Source organism: Salmo salar, chromosome 01, assembly GCF_965601325.2.
Source record: "Salmo salar chromosome 01, fSalSal1, whole genome shotgun sequence".
Classification (NCBI taxonomy): domain Eukaryota; kingdom Metazoa; phylum Chordata; class Actinopteri; order Salmoniformes; family Salmonidae; genus Salmo; species Salmo salar.
In genome coordinates, this window is record NC_138291.1 from 107,377,222 (window position 1) to 107,397,361 (window position 20,140).

At 45.3% G+C, this 20,140-nt stretch overlaps 1 protein-coding gene across 1 annotated transcript in view; it reads right to left on the minus strand.

Annotated features, from left to right (window-relative positions):
• Positions 1–1,402: 1,402 nt before the first annotated feature.
• Positions 1,403–20,140, minus strand: part of LOC145877434 (EH domain-binding protein 1-like) — a 41,270-nt gene continuing 22,532 nt past the window's right edge. The window contains exons 3-5 of the mRNA XM_082972911.1: positions 8,704–8,761; positions 8,114–8,209; positions 1,403–1,624 (exon numbers count right to left, since the gene is read on the minus strand). Coding sequence (XP_082829037.1) covers positions 1,403–1,624; positions 8,114–8,209; positions 8,704–8,761 — 376 coding nt within the window. The remainder of the gene's footprint in view (positions 1,625–8,113; positions 8,210–8,703; positions 8,762–20,140) is intronic.

The following is a 20,140-nucleotide window of genomic DNA, read 5'->3' on the forward strand; positions in this document are numbered from 1 at the left end:
TGCCCATATAACCCTGTCCATATAGCCCAGCCCTGTCCATATAACCCAGCCCTGTCCATATAGCCCAGCCCTGCCCATATAGCCTAGCCCTGTCCATATAACCCAGCCCTATCCATATAACCCATCCCTGCCCATATAACCCAGCCCTGCCCATATAGCCCAGCCCTGCCCATATAGCCCAGCCCTGCCCATATAGCCCAGCCCTGCCCATATAACCCTGTCCAGCCCATATAACCCTGTCCAGCCCATATAGCCCAGACCTGTCCATATAACCCAGTCCATATAACCCAGCCCTGTCCATATAACCCAGCCCTGTCCATATAACCCAGCCCTGCCCATATAGCCCAGCCCTGCCCATATAACCCAGCCCTGCCCATATAACCCAGCCCTGTCCATATAGCCCAGCCCTGTCCATATAGCCCAGCCCTGTCCATATAGCCCAGCCCTGCCCATATAACCCAGCCCTGCCCATATAACCCAGCCCTGCCCATATAGCCCAGCCCTGCCCATATAGCCCAGCCCTGCCCATATAACTCTGTCCAGCCCATATAACCCTGTCCAGCCCATATAACCCTGTCCAGCCCATATAACCCTGTCCAGCCCATATAGCCCAGACCTGTCCATATAACCCAGTCCAGCCCATATAGCCCAGACCTGTCCATATAACCCAGTCCAGCCCATATAGCCCAGACCTGTCCATATAACCTGTCCAGCCCAGATGAGCCCAGCCCTGTCCATATAACCCTGTCCAGCCCATATAACCCTGTCCAGCCCATATAGCCCAGTCCAGCCCATATAACCCTGTCCAGCCCAGACGAGCCCAGCCCAGCCCATATAACCCTGTCCAGCCCATATAGCCCAGACCTGTCCATATAACCCTGTCCAGCCCATATAACCCTGTCCAGCCCATATAGCCCAGATCTGTCCATATAACCCTGTCCAGCCCATATAGCCCTGCCCTGTCCATATAACCCTGTCCAGCCCAGACGAGCCCAGCCCTGTCCAGCCCACATAACCCTGTCTAACCCATATAGCCCAGTCCATATAGCCCAGTCCATATAGCCCAGCCCATATAGCCCAGTCCAGTCCATATAGCCCAGTCCATATAGCCCAGTCCAGTCCATATAGCCCAGTCCAGCCCAGTCCATATAGCCCAGTCCATATAGCCCAGCCCATATAGCCCAGCCCATATAGCCCAGCCCATATAGCCCAGCCCATATAGCCCAGTCCAGTCCATATAGCCCAGTCCATATAGCCCAGTCCATATAGCCCAGCCCATATAGCCCAGCCCATATAGCCCAGTCCAGCCCAGTCCATATAGCCCAGTCCATATAGCCCAGTCCATATAGCCCAGCCCAGTCCATATAGCCCAGCCCATATAGCCCAGTCCAGTCCATATAGCTCAGTCCATATAGCCCAGCCCATATAGCCCAGTCCAGTCCATATAGCCCAGTCCATATAACCCAGTCCAGCCCATATAGCCCAGCCCATATAGCCCAGTCCAGTCCATATAGCCCAGTCCATATAGCCCAGTCCAGCATAAGTGAGGGGAGAGGTAATGTGTACTCACATTTTCTATGACAAACGTCCACTCCTTGTCTTCAAACTCCTCTGCGTGGGGGTCCTAGGAGAGAAAACAACATGGAAGTATTCAGACCCCTTCCTTTTCCACAGTTTGTTACCTTACAACCTTATTACCTTATCAATCTACACACAATACCCCTTAATGACAAACCTTTTATTTTTGTTTATTTTTTTTTACAAATGTATTAAAAATTAGAAACAGAAATACCTTATTTACTATTCAGACCCTTTGCTATGACACTCGAAATTGCATCCTGTTTCCATTGATCATCCTTGAGATGTATCTACAACTTGATTGGAGTCCATCTGTGGTAAATTCAATTGATTGGACATGATTTGGAAAGGCACACACCTGTCTATATAAGGCCCCACAGTTGACCGTGCATGCCAGAGCAAAAACCAAGCCATGAGGTCGAAGGAATTGTCTGTAGAGTTCCGAGTCAGGATTGTGTCAAGGCACAGATCTGGGGAAGGGTACCAAAGAATGTCTGTAGCATTGAAGGTCCCCAAGAACACAGTGGCCTCCATCATTCTTAAATGGAAGAAGTTTGGAACCACCAAGACTCTTCCTAGAGCTGCCCGCCCGGCCAAACTGAGCAATCTGGGGAGAAGGACCTTGGTCAGGGAGGTGATCAAGAACCTGATGGTCACTCTGACAGAGCTCCAGAGTTCCTCTGTGGAGATGGGAGAACCTTCCAGAAGGAGAACCATCTCTGTAGCACTCCACCAATTCGGCCTTTATGGTAGAGTGGCCAGACGGAAGCCACTCCTCAGTAAAAGGCACATGACAGCCCACTTGGAGTTTGCCAAAAGGCACCTAAAGGACTCTCAGGCCTTGAGAAACAAGATTCTCTGGTCTGATGAAACCAAGATTCAACTCTTTGGCCTGAATGTCAAGCATCACATCTGGAGGAAACCTGGCACCATCCCTACGGTGAAGCATGGTGGTGGCAGCATCATGCTGTGAATATGTTTTTCAGCGGCAGAGACTAGTCAGGATCGAGGGAAAGATGAACAGAGCAAAGAACAAAGAAATCCTTGAAGAAAACCTGCTCCAGAGCGCTAAGGACCTCAGACTGGGGCAAAGGTTTACCTTCCAACAGGTAAATGTGATATTTCAGTCATTTTTTTCATACATTTGCAAAATAAATCAGAAAACCTGTTATTGCTTTGTCATTATGGGGTATTATGTATAGATTGATGAGGGGGGAAAAAAACGATTTAATCCATTTTGGAATAAGGATGTAACGTAACAAAATGTGGAAAAAGTCAAGAGATCTGAATACTTTACGAATGCACTGAGTATTGAACTTTAGAAACGTTCAATGTTGTATCGATCGGCTAGTTAACACAGAAAGGTGGCAGTTTTCTAGACATAGAACCAACTAGTCCAGGACAAAAAAAATACATTCTCAACAAAGATCCTCCAATGAAATACCTTCTTTATAGTCCAAGACTAAGCTTAATATGCCTGATAGTTATCACTGGCTGGTCTAACGTAGTGTATCTGGTCTAGTATTCATGCTTCGCCTGCATCTGTTTACATGTTTCAGGTGATAGAAATCTGAACTCACAACCAGTGTTTTGAAAGGTCTTTAATAATACTTTGCTGTGGATATGTCATCTCAGAAGACCCAGCTGAATAAGGATCCACCCACCCAGACAACAATTAGAGTTTATGTCCAAATGTCATATTATTCAACATTCCTTGCGGAGGTCCTGAGAGAAAGTAATTCCATTCCATTCTCCCAGACGGTACATCATTAGCGTTAGCTACCTAGCTATCACCGTCTGGTCTAACAGGCTACTGGGAAACTACCTAGCTATCACCGTCTGGTCTAACAGGCTACTGGGTAACTACCTAGCTATCACCGTCTGGTCTATCAGGCTACTGGGAAACTACCTAGCTATCACCGTCTGGTCTATCAGGCTACTGGGAAACTACCTAGCTATCACCGTCTGGTCTATCAGGCTACTGGGAAACTACCTAGATATCACCGTCTGGTCTATCAGGCTACTGGGAAACTACCTAGCTATCACCGTCTGGTCTATCAGGCTACTGGGAAACTACCTAGCTATCACCGTCTGGTCTATCAGGCTACTGGGAAACTACCTAGATATCACCGTCTGGTCTATCAGGCTACTGGGAAACTACCTAGCTATCACCGTCTGGTCTAACAGGCTACTGGGTAACTACCTAGCTATCACCGTCTGGTCTATCAGGCTACTGGGAAACTACCTAGCTATCACCGTCTGGTCTATCGGGCTACTGGGTAACTACCTAGCTATCACCGTCTGGTCTAACAGGCTACTGGGTAACTACCTAGCTATCACCGTCTGGTCTATCAGGCTACTGGGAAACTACCTAGCTATCACCGTCTGGTCTATCGGGCTACTGGGTAACTACCTAGCTATCACCGTCTGGTCTATCAGGCTACTGGGAAACTACCTAGCTATCACCGTCTAGTCTAACAGGCTACTGGGAAACTACCTATCTATCACCGTCTAGTCTAACAGGCTACTGGGAAACTACCTAGATATCACCGTCTGGTCTATCAGGCTACTGGGAAACTACCTAGCTATCACCGTCTGGTCTATCAGGCTACTGGGAAACTACCTAGCTATCACCGTCTGGTCTATCAGGCTACTGGGAAACTACCTAGCTATCACCGTCTGGTCTATCAGGCTACTGGGTAACTACCTAGCTATCACCGTCTGGTCTATCAGGCTACTGGGAAACTACCTAGATATCACCGTCTGGTCTATCAGGCTACTGGGAAACTACCTAGATATCACCGTCTGGTCTATCAGGCTACTGGGAAACTACCTAGCTATCACCGTCTGGTCTATCAGGCTACTGGGAAACTACCTAGCTATCCCCGTCTGGTCTAACAGGCTACTGGGAAACTACCTAGCTATCCCCGTCTGGTCTAACAGGCTACTGGGAAACTACCTAGCTATCACCGTCTGGTCTATCAGGCTACTTGGAAACCAGTCTCATATGTGCCTTTTCCAGATCTATTAGACATCCAGGCTGTCTGTCAAATGACGTTTGGATGCTGATGTGAGATGAAACTGAGTCATTTAGAGCAGAAGGGCTCAGGGGGAGAGGACACTCAAACCACTAGGTCCCACACACACACACACACCATTAGGCCTGTCCTCAAAGTGATGGGATGAATGGGATGGAAGGATGGTAGTGAGTTGGAGGAGAGTAAAGGGTAGTAATGGAATCTATATGCACTCAGTCTGACTGGGCAGCATACAGTGGTTCCTCCTTTAAAAGTTGCGTCATACTGCAGCACACCTTGCGGGCTGCTGCAGCATTCTATGGCACGTTATTTAATTGTCAGCCATTTTCACATTAATGCAAGTTAATGACCACCAGAAGGCATCTTTGAGAAGCATTTGATAGTCTCCCATATTGGCATTACTAGATAATTTAAAACCTTTTTTGTAATAACATAGCACATGGGATTGATTTTAAGAAATTTGGCATAATTCATTTGATTCATATTATGGTGTTTCTATTCCGAGAAAAAACGAAAAACAATTAATATTGTATTGTATATATTGTATATTGTATATTGTATTAACAATTAATAATATAATATTTCCATTAGGATGGAATATAAAATATGGCGCTGTACAACGTGATGGTCAGGAGTAGGCTACGCATAAGAGGATTGGAGGATTGTAAATTCATATCTAAGGGGCATAACATTTCCACACCCTAATTGTAGTGTAACTAATACTCATTCCGCCTATGGTAGGCCTACAGTATATCTACAAATATGTTTTTCAATGACGTGACTCTCCGCCAATAATTACATTTAGAGGATTGGAGGACTAAATTAATATCTAAGGGTCTTTTTCTGTTAGGATCTGTGAGAATATCTGAGAATATCTAAAGGGCTTTAATATCATTCTAAATGAATTAATAATAATAATCGCTTTGTTTAAAAAGTAACAATATTTTTGAGATGAGGTTAATTTAACCTAGAGTGAGCAAGAAAAAGGCCATTCTTGTTATTTAGAATGATTTATTTCTAGAGAAACCTAACTATTTAGCAGACATCACTTGGTTATATTCAGTCAACACACATACAGTTGAAGTGGGAAGTTTACATAAACTTTAGGTTGGATTCATTAAAACTCGTTTTTCAACCACTCCACAAATTTCTTGTTAACAAACTATAGTTTTGGCAAGTCGGTTAGGACATCTACCTGACTACTGCGTGTTACACAACATGAATACAGGCCCTGCCTACTACGTGTTACACAACATGAATACAGGCCCTGACTACTGCGTGTTACACAACATGAATACAGGCCCTGACTACTACGTGTTACACAACATGAATACAGGCCCTGACTACTGCGTGTTACACAACCTGAATACAGGCCCTGAATACTATGTGTTACACAACCTGAATACAGGCCCTGACTACTGCGTGTTATACAACCTGAATACAGGCCCTGACTACTACATGTTACACAACCTGAATACAGGCCCTGACTACTGCATGTTACACAACCTGAATACAGGCCCTGACAACTGCGTGTTACACAATCTGAATACAGGCCCTGACTACTGCGTGTTACACAACCTGAATACAGGCCCTGACTACTGCGTGTTACACAACCTGAATACAGGCCCTGACTACTACGTGTTACACAACCTGAATACAGGCCCTGACTACTGCGTGTTACACAACCTGAATACAGGCCCTGACTACTGCGTGTTACACAACCTGAATACAGGCCCTGACTACTACGTGTTACACAACCTGAATACAGGCCCTGACTACTGCGTGTTACACAACCTGAATACAGGCCCTGACTACTATGTGTTACACAACCTGAATACAGGCCCTGACTACTACGTGTTACACAACCTGAATACAGGCCCTGACTACTACGTGTTACACAACCTGAATACAGGCCCTGACTACTACGTGTTACACAACCTGAATACAGGCCCTGACTACTACGTGTTACACAACCTGAATACAGGCCCTGACTACTACGTGTTACACAACCTTATGAATACAGGCCCTGAGTACTGCGTGTTACACAACCTTATGAATACAGGCCCTGACTACTGCGTGTTACACAACCTGAATACAGGCCCTGACTACTGCGTGTTACACAACCTTATGAATACAGGCCCTGACTACTATGTGTTACACAACCTTATGAATACAGGCCCTGACTACAACGTGTTACAGAACATGAATACAGGCCCTGACTACAACGTGTTACAGAACATGAACACAGGCCCTGACTACTAAGTGTTACACAACCTGAATACAGGCCCTGACTACTGCGTGTTACACAACCTTATGAATACAGACCCTGACTACTGTGTGTTACACAGCATGAATACAGGCCCTGACTACTGCGTGTTACACAACATGAATACATGCCCTGACTACTGCGTGTTACACAACCTTATGAATACAGGCCCTGACTACTGTGTGTTACACAACCTTATGAATACAGGCCCTGACTACTGCGTGTTACACAACCTTATGAATACAGGCCCTGACTACTGCGTGTTACACAACATGAATACAGGCCCTGATTACTGCGTGTTACACAACCTGAATACAGGCCCTGACTACTACGTGTTACACAACCTGAATACAGGCCCTGACTACTGCGTGTTACACAACCTGAATACAGGCCCTGACTACTACGTGTTACACAACATGAACACAGGCCCTGACTACTGCGTGTTACACAACATGAATACAGGCCCTGAGTACTGCGTGTTACACAACATGAATACAGGCCCTGAGTACTGCGTGTTACACAACATGAATACAGGCCCTGAGTACTGCATGTTACACAACCTGAATACAGGCCCTGACTACTACATGTTACACAACATGAATACAGGCCCTGAGTACTGCGTGTTACACAACATGAATACAGGCCCTGAGTACTGCGTGTTACACAACCTTATGAATACAGGCCCTGACTACTACGTGTTACACAACCTTATGAATACAGGCCCTGACTACTACGTGTTACACAACCTTATGAATACAGGCCCTGAGTACTGCGTGTTACACAACCTTATGAATACAGGCCCTGACTACTGCGTGTTACACAACCTGAATACAGGCCCTGACTACTGCGTGTTACACAACCTGAATACAGGCCCTGACTACTGCGTGTTACACAACCTTATGAATACAGGCCCTGACTACTACGTGTTACACAACCTGAATACAGGCCCTGACTACTACGTGTTACACAACCTTATGAATACATGCCCTGACTACTGCGTGTTACACAACCTGAATACAGGCCCTGACTACTACGTGTTACACAACATGAATAAAGGCCCTGACTACTGCGTGTTACACAACCTGAATACAGGCCCTGACTACTGCGTGTTACATTTCAGCCTAGAGCAGTGACAGATTAGATGTGTACCTTTTTGCTTCAACACCAGGCTAGCCTGTCAGCAAGAGATCAGCATGTTGAAGGAACAGTCTCTCACACACACACACGTTACCTTGAAGAGTGTGACAGTGATTTCTACGTTTTCTGGTACAGGCCACACCACTACTCCTCGGTAGGGGTTCTTGATGCCTGGCTGCCAACTGTGAGCCTGGGGAGAGAGTGAGTGTTTATTTATTTTACCTTTTCTATTTTAACTATTTTCACAACATTGTATATAGCCATAATATTTTGTGAGTGTAATGTTTACAGTACATTTCTGATTATTTCTATTTTGTTTATTATCTATTTCACTTGCTTTGGCAATGTTAACATATGTTACTCATGTCAATAAAGCCATTTTAATTGAATTAAGAGAGAGACAGAGGGAGACCGAAAACACAACATATACACTTTAAAATCACAAAATATAACATCAAACATTTACACAGACAAAAACCCATGAAGGGTAGAGACCCAAACGGTTGCCAAGGTGCAGACCAACAGGTAAACTCTGAAGAAATATTATAGAAAGCTGTAGACTATACATCTCCAGTGATTTAGCCTACTTCCTACTTCCTACGACCAAGTCCAACTAAACAGCCTAAAGTGCTACCAAGACAAAACTAACAGTACAAACACACAACCACCACACACACCACACACCTTGGAGGATTTCCGTCGGCTCCTGCGCGTCCACACCACTACCAGCTTGTCTGGTTGCCTGGAAAAGAACAGAGGAAGGAGGAGGGATGAGAAGAGGACAGTGTGGAGGACGGATGAGAAGAGGACCGTGTGGAGGAAGGAGGAGGGATGAGAAGAGGACCGTGTGGAGGAAGGAGGAGGGATGAGAAGAGGACAGTGTGGAGGACAGAGGAGGGATGAGAAGAGGACCGTGTGGAGGACAGAGGAGGGATGAGAAGAGGACCGTGTGGAGGACGGATGAGAAGAGGACCGTGTGGAGGAAGGAGGAGGGATGAGGGATGAGAAGAGGACCGTGTGGAGGAAGGAGGAGGGATGAGAAGAGGACAGTGTGGAGGACAGAGGAGGGATGAGAAGAGGACCGTGTGGAGGAAGGAGGAGGGATGAGAAGAGAACCGTGTGGAGGAAGGAGGAGGGATGAGAAGAGGACCGTGTGGAGGACAGAGGAGGGATGAGAAGAGGACCGTGTGGAGGACAGAGGAGGGATGAGAAGAGGACAGTGTGGAGGAAGGAGGAGGGATGAGAAGAGGACAGTGTTGAGGACAGAGGAGGGATGAGAAGAGGACAGTGTGGAGGAAGGAGGAGGGATGAGAAGAGGACAGTGTGGAGGAAGGAGAAGAGGACCGTGTGGAGGAAGGAGGAGGGATGAGAAGAGGACAGTGAGGAGGAAGGAGGAGGGATGAGAAGAGGACAGTGTGGAGGAAGGAGAAGAGGACAGTGTGGAGGAAGGAGGAGGGATGAGAAGAGGACAGTGAGGAGGAAGGAGGAGGGATGAGAAGAGGACAGTCTGGAGGACGGATGAGAAGAGGACCGTGTGGAGGAAGGAGGGATGAGAAGAGGACAGTGTGGAGGAAGGAGGAGGGATGAGAAGAGGACAGTGTGGAGGACAGAGGAGGGATGAGAAGAGGACCGTGTGGAGGACAGAGGAGGGATGAGAAGAGGACCGTGTGGAGGAAGGAGGAGGGATGAGAAGAGGACCGTGTGGAGGAAGGAGGAGGGATGAGAAGAGGACAGTGTGGAGGACAGAGGAGGGATGAGAAGAGGACAGTGTGGAGGAAGGAGGAGGGATGAGAAGAGGACCGTGTGGAGGAAGGAGGAGGGATGAGAAGAGGACAGTGTGGAGGACAGAGGAGGGATGAGAAGAGGACAGTGTGGAGGAAGGAGGAGGGATGAGAAGAGGACAGTGTGGAGGAAGGAGAAGAGGACCGTGTGGAGGACAGAGGAGGGATGAGAAGAGGACCGTGTGGAGGAAGGAGGACGGATGAGAAGAGGACCGTGTGGAGGAAGGAGGAGGGATGAGAAGAGGACCGTGTGGAGGAAGGAGGAGGGATGAGAAGAGGACAGTGTGGAGGAAGGAGGAGGGATGAGAAGAGGACAGTGTGGAGGAAGGAGAAGAGGACAGTGTGGAGGAAGGAGGAGGGATGAGAAGAGGACAGTGTGGAGGAAGGAGGAGGGATGAGAAGAGGACAGTCTGGAGGAGGGATGAGAAGAGGACAGTCTGGAGATGATCACATCACAGATTACAGATTTAATAACGGAAAGAACACAAGTTTGACTTGTGTGTCCAGTAGCATCGTCTTTCCATGATTCAATCAATCAATGTGGGAGCACTTGTTGGCTGCTTTTCCTTCACTCTGCAGTCCAACTCATCCCAAACCATCTCAATTGGTTTGAGGTCTGGTGATTGTGGAGGCCAGATCATCTGATGCAGCACTCCATCACTCTCCTTCTTGGTCAAATAGCCCTAACACAGCCTGGGAGGTGTGTTTGTCCTGTTGAAACTGAAATGATAGTCCCACTAAGCCCAAACCAGATGGGATGGTGTATCGCTGCGAAACGCTGTGGTAACTATTCTGGTTAAGTGTGCCTTGAATTCTAAATAAATCATAGACAGTGTCTCAAGGAAAGCACCACTACACCATTACACCTCCTCCTCCAGGCTTCACGCTGGGAAACACACATGCATTCACCTACTCGGTGTCTCACAAAGACACGGCAGTCTCCTCTGAACAGTTGATGTTGAGATGTGTCTGTTACTTAAACTCTGTGAAGCATTTATTTGGGCTGCAATTTCTGAGACTGGTAACTCTAATGAACTTATCCTCTGCAGCAGAAGTAACTCTGAGTCTCCCTTTCCTGTGACGGTCTTCGTGAGAGCCAGCTTCATCAGAGTGCTTGATGGTTTGAGCGACTGCACTTGAAAAAACGTTCAAAGTTCTTGAAATTTTTCGTATTGACTGACCTTCATGTCTTAAAGTAATGATGGACTGCCGTTTCTCTTTGCTTATTTGAGCTGTTCTTGCCATAATATGGACTTGGTCTTTTACCAAATAGGGCTATCTTCTGTATACCCCCCTACCTTGTCACAACAACTGATTGGCTCAAACACATTAACCTGTTGGGGCTAGGGGGCAGTATTTGCACGGCCGGATAAAAAAAACGTACCCGATTTAAACTGGTTACTACTCTTGCCCAGAAACGAGAATATGCATATAATTAGTAGATTTGGATAGAAAACACTCTAAAGTTTCTAAAACTGTTTGAATGGTGTCTGTGAGTATAACAGAACTCATATGGCAGGCCAAAACCTGAGAAGATTCCATACAGGAAGTGCCCTGTCTGACAATTTGTTGTCCTTCTGTGGCATCTCTATCGAAAATACAGCATCTCTGCTGTAACGTGACATTTTCTAAGGCTTCCATTGGCTCTCAGAAGGTGCCAGAAAGTGGAATGACGTCTCTCCAGTCTCTGGGCAAAAAACAGCAGGAGATTTTGTGAGGGGTCAGGCTGGGAACAGTGACACTGGAGATGCGCGCTCATGTGAATTCTCCATTTTTTTTCTTTCAGCCTTTGAATGAATACAACGTCGCCCGGTTGGAATATTATCGCTATTTTACAAGAAAAATAGCATAAAAATGGATTTTAAACAGCGTTTGACATGCTTCGAAGTACGGTAATGGAATATTTTGAATTTTTTTGTCACGAAATGCGCTCGCGCGTCACCCTTCGGATACTGACCTGAACGCACGAACAAAACGGAGGTATTTGAATATAACTATGGATTATTTGGAACCAAAACAACATTTGTTGTTGAAGTAGAAGTCCTGGGAGTGCATTCTGACGAAGAACAGCAAAGGTAATCCAATTTTTCTTATAGTAAATCTGAGTTTGGTGACGGCCAAACTTGGTGGGTGTCAAATTCGCTAGCCGTGATGGCCGGGCTATGTACTCAGAATATTGCAAAATGTGCTTTCCCCGAAAAGCTATTTTCAAATCTGACACCGCGATTGCATAAAGGAGTTCTGTATCTATAATTCTTAAAATAATTGTTATGTATTTTGTGAACGTTAATCGTGAGTAATTTAGTAAATTCACCGGAAGTTTGCGGTGGGTATGCTAGTTCTGAACATCACATGCTAATGTAAAAAGCTGTTTTTTGATATAAATATGAACTTGATTGAACAAAACATGCATGTATTGTATAACATAATGTCCTAGGAGTGTCATCTGATGAAGATCATCAAAGGTTAGTGCTGCATTTAGCTGTGGTTTTGGTTTTTGTGACATATATGCTTGCTTTGAAAATGTCTGTGATTATTTTTGGCAGGGTACTCTCCTGACATAATCTAATGTTTTGCTTTCGCTGTAAAGCCTTTTTGAAATCGGACAATGTGGTTAGATTAACGAGAGTCTTTAAAATGGTGTAAAATAGTCATATGTTTGAGAAATTGAAGTTAGAGCATTTTTGAGGTATTTGTATTTCACGCCACGCGATTCCACTGGCTGTTGACTAGGTGGGACTTGCCCAGGGAGGTTAAGGAAAGAAATTCCACAAATGTACTTTTAACAAGGCACACCTGTTAATTGAAATGCATTCCAGGTGACTGCCTCATGAAGCTGGTTGAGAGAATTCCAAGAGTGTGCAAAGGGTGGATACTTTGAAGAATCTCAAATATAAAATATATTTGGATTTGGTTACTACATGATTCCATGTGTTATTTCATAGTTTTGATGTCTTCACTATTATTCTACAATGTAGAAAATAGTAAAAATAAAGAAAAACCCTGGAATACTTAGGTGTGTCCAAACCGTCCACTGGTACTGTATATTTATAACATTTTGGGGTTCGGGCACCCCCCGCCTAAATTGTTTTGTGCAAAAACACAAAGAGTGTCCCTTGTGTGCACTTCCGGTAATACCATATACCAGCCTACTTTAAACGAGTCAATGAACAGGTATGATGGGTGTGTCTGTGTGTGGGGGCATACCTCAGGAGGAGTCTAGGGGGACTGAGAGAACAGACAGAGTGACAGAGAAATAAAAACAGAGAGAGAAAGAGAATAGGGCGACTGCAAGCGAAGGCCCCACATAGAGAAGCTATTGTCACAAGACAGAAGGCATGTCATATGAGAGAGAGAGAGAGAGAGAGAGAGAGGTCACGTCCGACCCCCAGGCTGTGCTGTACACAGTGTACAATTCTCACCATTCATCCTCTGACCATCCAACTACGATCGCTTGATTTCTAGATGAGTTTCTCTCATACTCCCTTAGAAGACCATCGCTTGAAAAGCAGCAATAGTACTGTTTGTCCATTTTGAGACACCGTAGCCAGTATACACTTCCTCAAAATAGTCAGAATTAATCTAGCTCAAGAAATCAGTCATTAATTGACGTTTTTGTCCAAGAGATCTTTACAATCATTTCGCTACACCTGCAATAACATCTGTTAAATATGTATATGACCAATAAAATTAGATCTGATGCAGTATTTTTTAATGAAAAAAATTGCATGAAAATGAGTCTCCACTCGTTGAATCACAACAATTACTTAATTGAAGCATCCCTACTGCAAAACACCAGCCTCAACGTCAACAGTGAAGAGGAGACTCTGGGATGCAGGCCTTCTTCTTCTGATTTTTAATGGAATATCTACATAGGCGTACACCAGTGTCAACATCAACAGTGAAGAGTCTTCTAGGCAGAGTTCCTCTGTCCACTGTCTGTGTTCTTTTGCCCATCTTAATCTTTTCTTTTTATTGGCCAGTCTGAGATATGGCTTTGTCTTTGCAACTCTGCCTAGAAGGCCAGCATCCCAGAGTCGCCTCTTCACTGTTGACGTTGAGACCTGGTGTTTTGCGGGTACTATTTAATGAAGCTGCCAGTTGAGGACTTGTGAGGTATCTGTTTCTCAAAATAGACATTCTAATGTACTTGTCGTCTTGCTCAGTTGTGCACCGGGGCCTCCCACTCTTTCTATTCTGGTTAGAGACAGTTTGCGCTGTTTATTCTGACTACATTAACAATGTCTACACTGCATTTCTGATCAATTTGATGTTATTTTAATGGATAAAAAATGTGCTTTTCTTTCAAAATCAAGGACATTTCTAAGTGACCCCAAACTTTTGAACAGTAGTGTATACACACACTGACCCTCATCACTAACACACACACACTGACCCTCATCACTAACACACACACTGACCCTCATCACTAACACACACACTGACCCTCATCACTAATACACACACTGACCCTCATCACTAATACACACACTGACCCTCATCACTAATACACACACTGACCCTCATCACTAACACACACACTGACCCTCATCACTAACACACACACTGACCCTCATCACTAATACACACACACTGACCCTCATCACTAATACACACACTGAACCTCATCACTAATACACACACTGACCCTCATCACTAATACACACACACTGACCCTCATCACTAATACACACACTGACCCTCAACACTAATACACACACTGACCCTCATCACTAATACACACACACACACACACACACACACACACACACACACACACAGACCCTCATCACTAATACACACACACACTGACCCTCATCACTAATACACACACTGACCCTCATCACTAATACACACACACTGACCCTCATCACTAATACACACACACACACACTGACCCTCATCACTAACACACACACTGACCCTCATCACTAACACACACACTGACCCTCATCACTAACACACACACTGACCCTCATCACTAATACACACACACACTGACCCTCATCACTAATACACACACACACTGACCCTCATCACTAATACACACACACTGACCCTCATCACTAATACACACACACACACACACACACACACACACACACACACACACACACACACACACACACACACACACACACACACACACACACACACACACACACTGACCCTCATCACTAATACACACACACACACACTGACCCTCATCACTAATACACACACACTGACCCTCATCACTAATACACACACTGACCCTCATCACTAATACACACACTGAGCCTCATCACTAATACACACACACACACACTGACCCTCATCACTAGCACACACACTGACCCTCATCACTAATACACACACTGACCCTCATCACTAATACACACACTGACCCTCATCACTAATACACACACTGAGCCTCATCACTAATACACACACACACACACTGACCCTCATCACTAGCACACACACTGACCCTCATCACTAATACACACACACACTGAGCCTCATCACTAATACACACACACACACACACACTGACCCTCATCACTAGCACACACACTGACCCTCATCACTAATACACACACTGACCCTCATCACTAACACACACACTGAGCCTCATCACTAATACACACACTGACCCTCATCACTAATACACACACACTGACCCTCATCACTAACACACACACTGAGCCTCATCACTAATACACACACTGACCCTCATCACTAACACACACACTGAGCCTCATCACTAATACACACACTGAGCCTCATCACTAATACACACATACACACACTGACCCTCATCACTAGCACACACACTGACCCTCATCACTAACACACACACTGACCCTCATCACTAACACACACACTGACCCTCATCACTAACACACACACTGACCCTCATCACTAATACACACACACACACACACACACACACACTGAGCCTCATCACTAATACACACACACACACACTGACCCTCATCACTAGCACACACACTGACCCTCATCACTAATACACACACTGACCCTCATCACTAATACACACACACACACACTGAGCCTCATCACTAATACACACACACACACACACTGACCCTCATCACTAATACACACACACACACACACTGACCCTCATCACTAATACACACACGGACCCTCATCACTAACACACACACTGACCCTCATCACTAATACACACACACTGACCCTCATCACTAATACACACACACACTGACCCTCATCACTAATACACACACTGACCCTCATCACTAATACACACACACACACTGACCCTCATCACTAATACACACACTGAGCCTCATCACTAATACTCACACACACACACTGACCCTCATCACTAGCACACACACTGACCCTCATCACTAACACACACACTGACCCTCATCACTAATACACACACTGACCCTCATCACTAATACACACACACACTGACCCTCATCACTAATACACACACACTGACCCTCATCACTAATACACACACTGACCCTCATCACTAATACACACACACTGACCCTCATCACTAATACACACACACTGACCCTCATCACTAATACACACACACTGACCCTCATCACTAATACACACACTGACCCTCATCACTAATACACACACACACTGACCCTCATCACTAATACACACACACACTGACCCTCATCACTAATACACACACTGACCCTCATCACTAATACACACACACACTGACCCTCATCACTAATACACACACACACTGACCCTCATCACTAATACACACACTGAGCCTCATCACTAATACTCACACACACACACTGACCCTCATCACTAATACACACACACACAGTCCCTCAACACTAATACACACACACACTGACCCTCATCACTAATACACACACTGACCCTCATCACTAATACACACACTGAGCCTCATCACTAATACACACACACACACTGACCCTCATCACTAGCACACACACTGACCCTCATCACTAATACACACACTGACCCTCATCACTAATACACACACTGACCCTCATCACTAATACACACACACTGACCCTCATCACTAATAGACACACTGACCCTCATCACTAATACACACACTGAGCCTCATCACTAATACACACATACACACACTGACCCTCATCACTAATACACACACTGACCCTCATCACTAATACACACACACACACAGTCCCTCAACACTAATACACACACACACACTGACCCTCATCACTAATACACACACTGACCCTCATCACTAATACACACACACACAGTCCCTCAACACTAATACACACACTGACCCTCATCACTAATACACACACTGAGCCTCATCACTAATACTCACACACACACACTGACCCTCATCACTAATACACACACACACAGTCCCTCAACACTAATACACACACACTGACCCTCATCACTAATACACACACTGACCCTCATCACTAATACACACACTGACCCTCATCACTAATACACACACTGAGCCTCATCACTAATACACACACACACACACACACTGACCCTCATCACTAGCACACACACTGACCCTCATCACTAATACACACACTGACCCTCATCACTAATACACACACTGACCCTCATCACTAATACACACACTGACCCTCATCACTAATACACACACACTGACCCTCATCACTAATAGACACACTGACCCTCATCACTAATACACACACTGAGCCTCATCACTAATACACACATACACACACTGACCCTCATCACTAATACACACACTGACCCTCATCACTAATACACACACACACACAGTCCCTCAACACTAATACACACACACACACTGACCCTCATCACTAATACACACACTGACCCTCATCACTAATACACACACACACAGTCCCTCAACACTAATACACACACTGACCCTCATCACTAATACACACACTGACCCTCATCACTAATACACACACACACACAGTCCCTCAACACTAATACACACACACACACTGACCCTCATCACTAACACACACACTGACCCTCATCACTAATACACACACTGACCCTCATCACTAATACACACACACACTGACCCTCATCACTAATACACACACACACTGACCCTCATCACTAATACACACACTGACCCTCATCACTAATACACACACACTGACCCTCATCACTAATACACACACACTGACCCTCATCACTAATACACACACACTGACCCTCATCACTAATACACACACACTGACCCTCATCACTAATACACACACTGACCCTCATCACTAATACACACACTGACCCTCATCACTAATACACACACACACTGACCCTCATCACTAATACACACACTGACCCTCATCACTAATACACACACACACTGACCCTCATCACTAATACACACACACACACTGACCCTCATCACTAATACACACACTGACCCTCATCACTAATACTCACACACACACACTGACCCTCATCACTAATACACACACACACAGTCCCTCAACACTAATACACACACACACTGACCCTCATCACTAATACACACACTGACCCTCATCACTAATACACACACTGAGCCTCATCACTAATACACACACACACACACACACACACACTGACCCTCATCACTAGCACACACACTGACCCTCATCACTAATACACACACTGACCCTCATCACTAATACACACACTGACCCTCATCACTAATACACACACTGACCCTCATCACTAATACACACACACTGACCCTCATCACTAATAGACACACTGACCCTCATCACTAATACACACACTGAGCCTCATCACTAATACACACATACACACACTGACCCTCATCACTAATACACACACTGACCCTCATCACTAATACACACACACACACAGTCCCTCAACACTAATACACACACACACACTGACCCTCATCACTAATACACACACTGACCCTCATCACTAATACACACACACACAGTCCCTCAACACTAATACACACACACACACAGACCCTCATCACTAATACACACACTGACCCTCATCACTAATACACACACTGAGCCTCATCACTAATACTCACACACACACACTGACCCTCATCACTAATACACACACACACAGTCCCTCAACACTAATACACACACACACTGACCCTCATCACTAATACACACACTGACCCTCATCACTAATACACACACTGACCCTCATCACTAATACACACACTGACCCTCATCACTAATACACACACTGAGCCTCATCACTAATACACACACACACACACACACTGACCCTCATCACTAGCACACACACTGACCCTCATCACTAATACACACACTGACCCTCATCACTAATACACACACTGACCCTCATCACTAATACACACACTGACCCTCATCACTAATACACACACACTGACCCTCATCACTAATAGACACACTGACCCTCATCACTAATACACACACTGAGCCTCATCACTAATACACACATACACACACTGACCCTCATCACTAATACACACACTGACCCTCATCACTAATACACACACACACACACAGTCCCTCAACACTAATACACACACACACACTGACCCTCATCACTAATACACACACTGACCCTCATCACTAATACACACACACACAGTCCCTCAACACTAATACACACACTGAGCCTCATCACTAATACACACACTGACCCTCATCACTAGCACACACACTGACCCTCATCACTAATACACACACTGACCCTCATCACTAATACACACACACACTGAGCCTCATCACTAATACACACACACACTGACCCTCATCACTAATACACACACACACACACACACTGACCCTCATCACTAATACACACACTGACCCTCATCACTAATACACACACTGACCCTCATCACTAATACACACACTGACCCTCATCACTAATACACACACACACAGTCCCTCAACACTAATACACACACTGTCCCTCATGAATACACACACACACAGTCCCTCAACACACACACTGTCCCTCATGAATACACACACACACACACACACAGTTCCTCATTAATACACACACACCACTTATTTAAAGGTAGACCCCATTTATACATATCAGTGGTAAACTGGGGGGATAAACCATAGGGGCTGTTGTAGTTTAAATTAGGGAGGTGTTAAACAATGGAAGTGTTAATGAATGTACCTGTAGAGAACCATTCACACAGACCTGATACCTGTAGAGAACCATTCACACAGACCTGATACCTGTAGAGAACCATTCACACAGACCTGATACCTGTAGAGAACCATTCACACAGACCTGATACCTGTAGAGAACCATTCACACAGACCTGATACCTACAGAGAACCATTCACACAGACCTG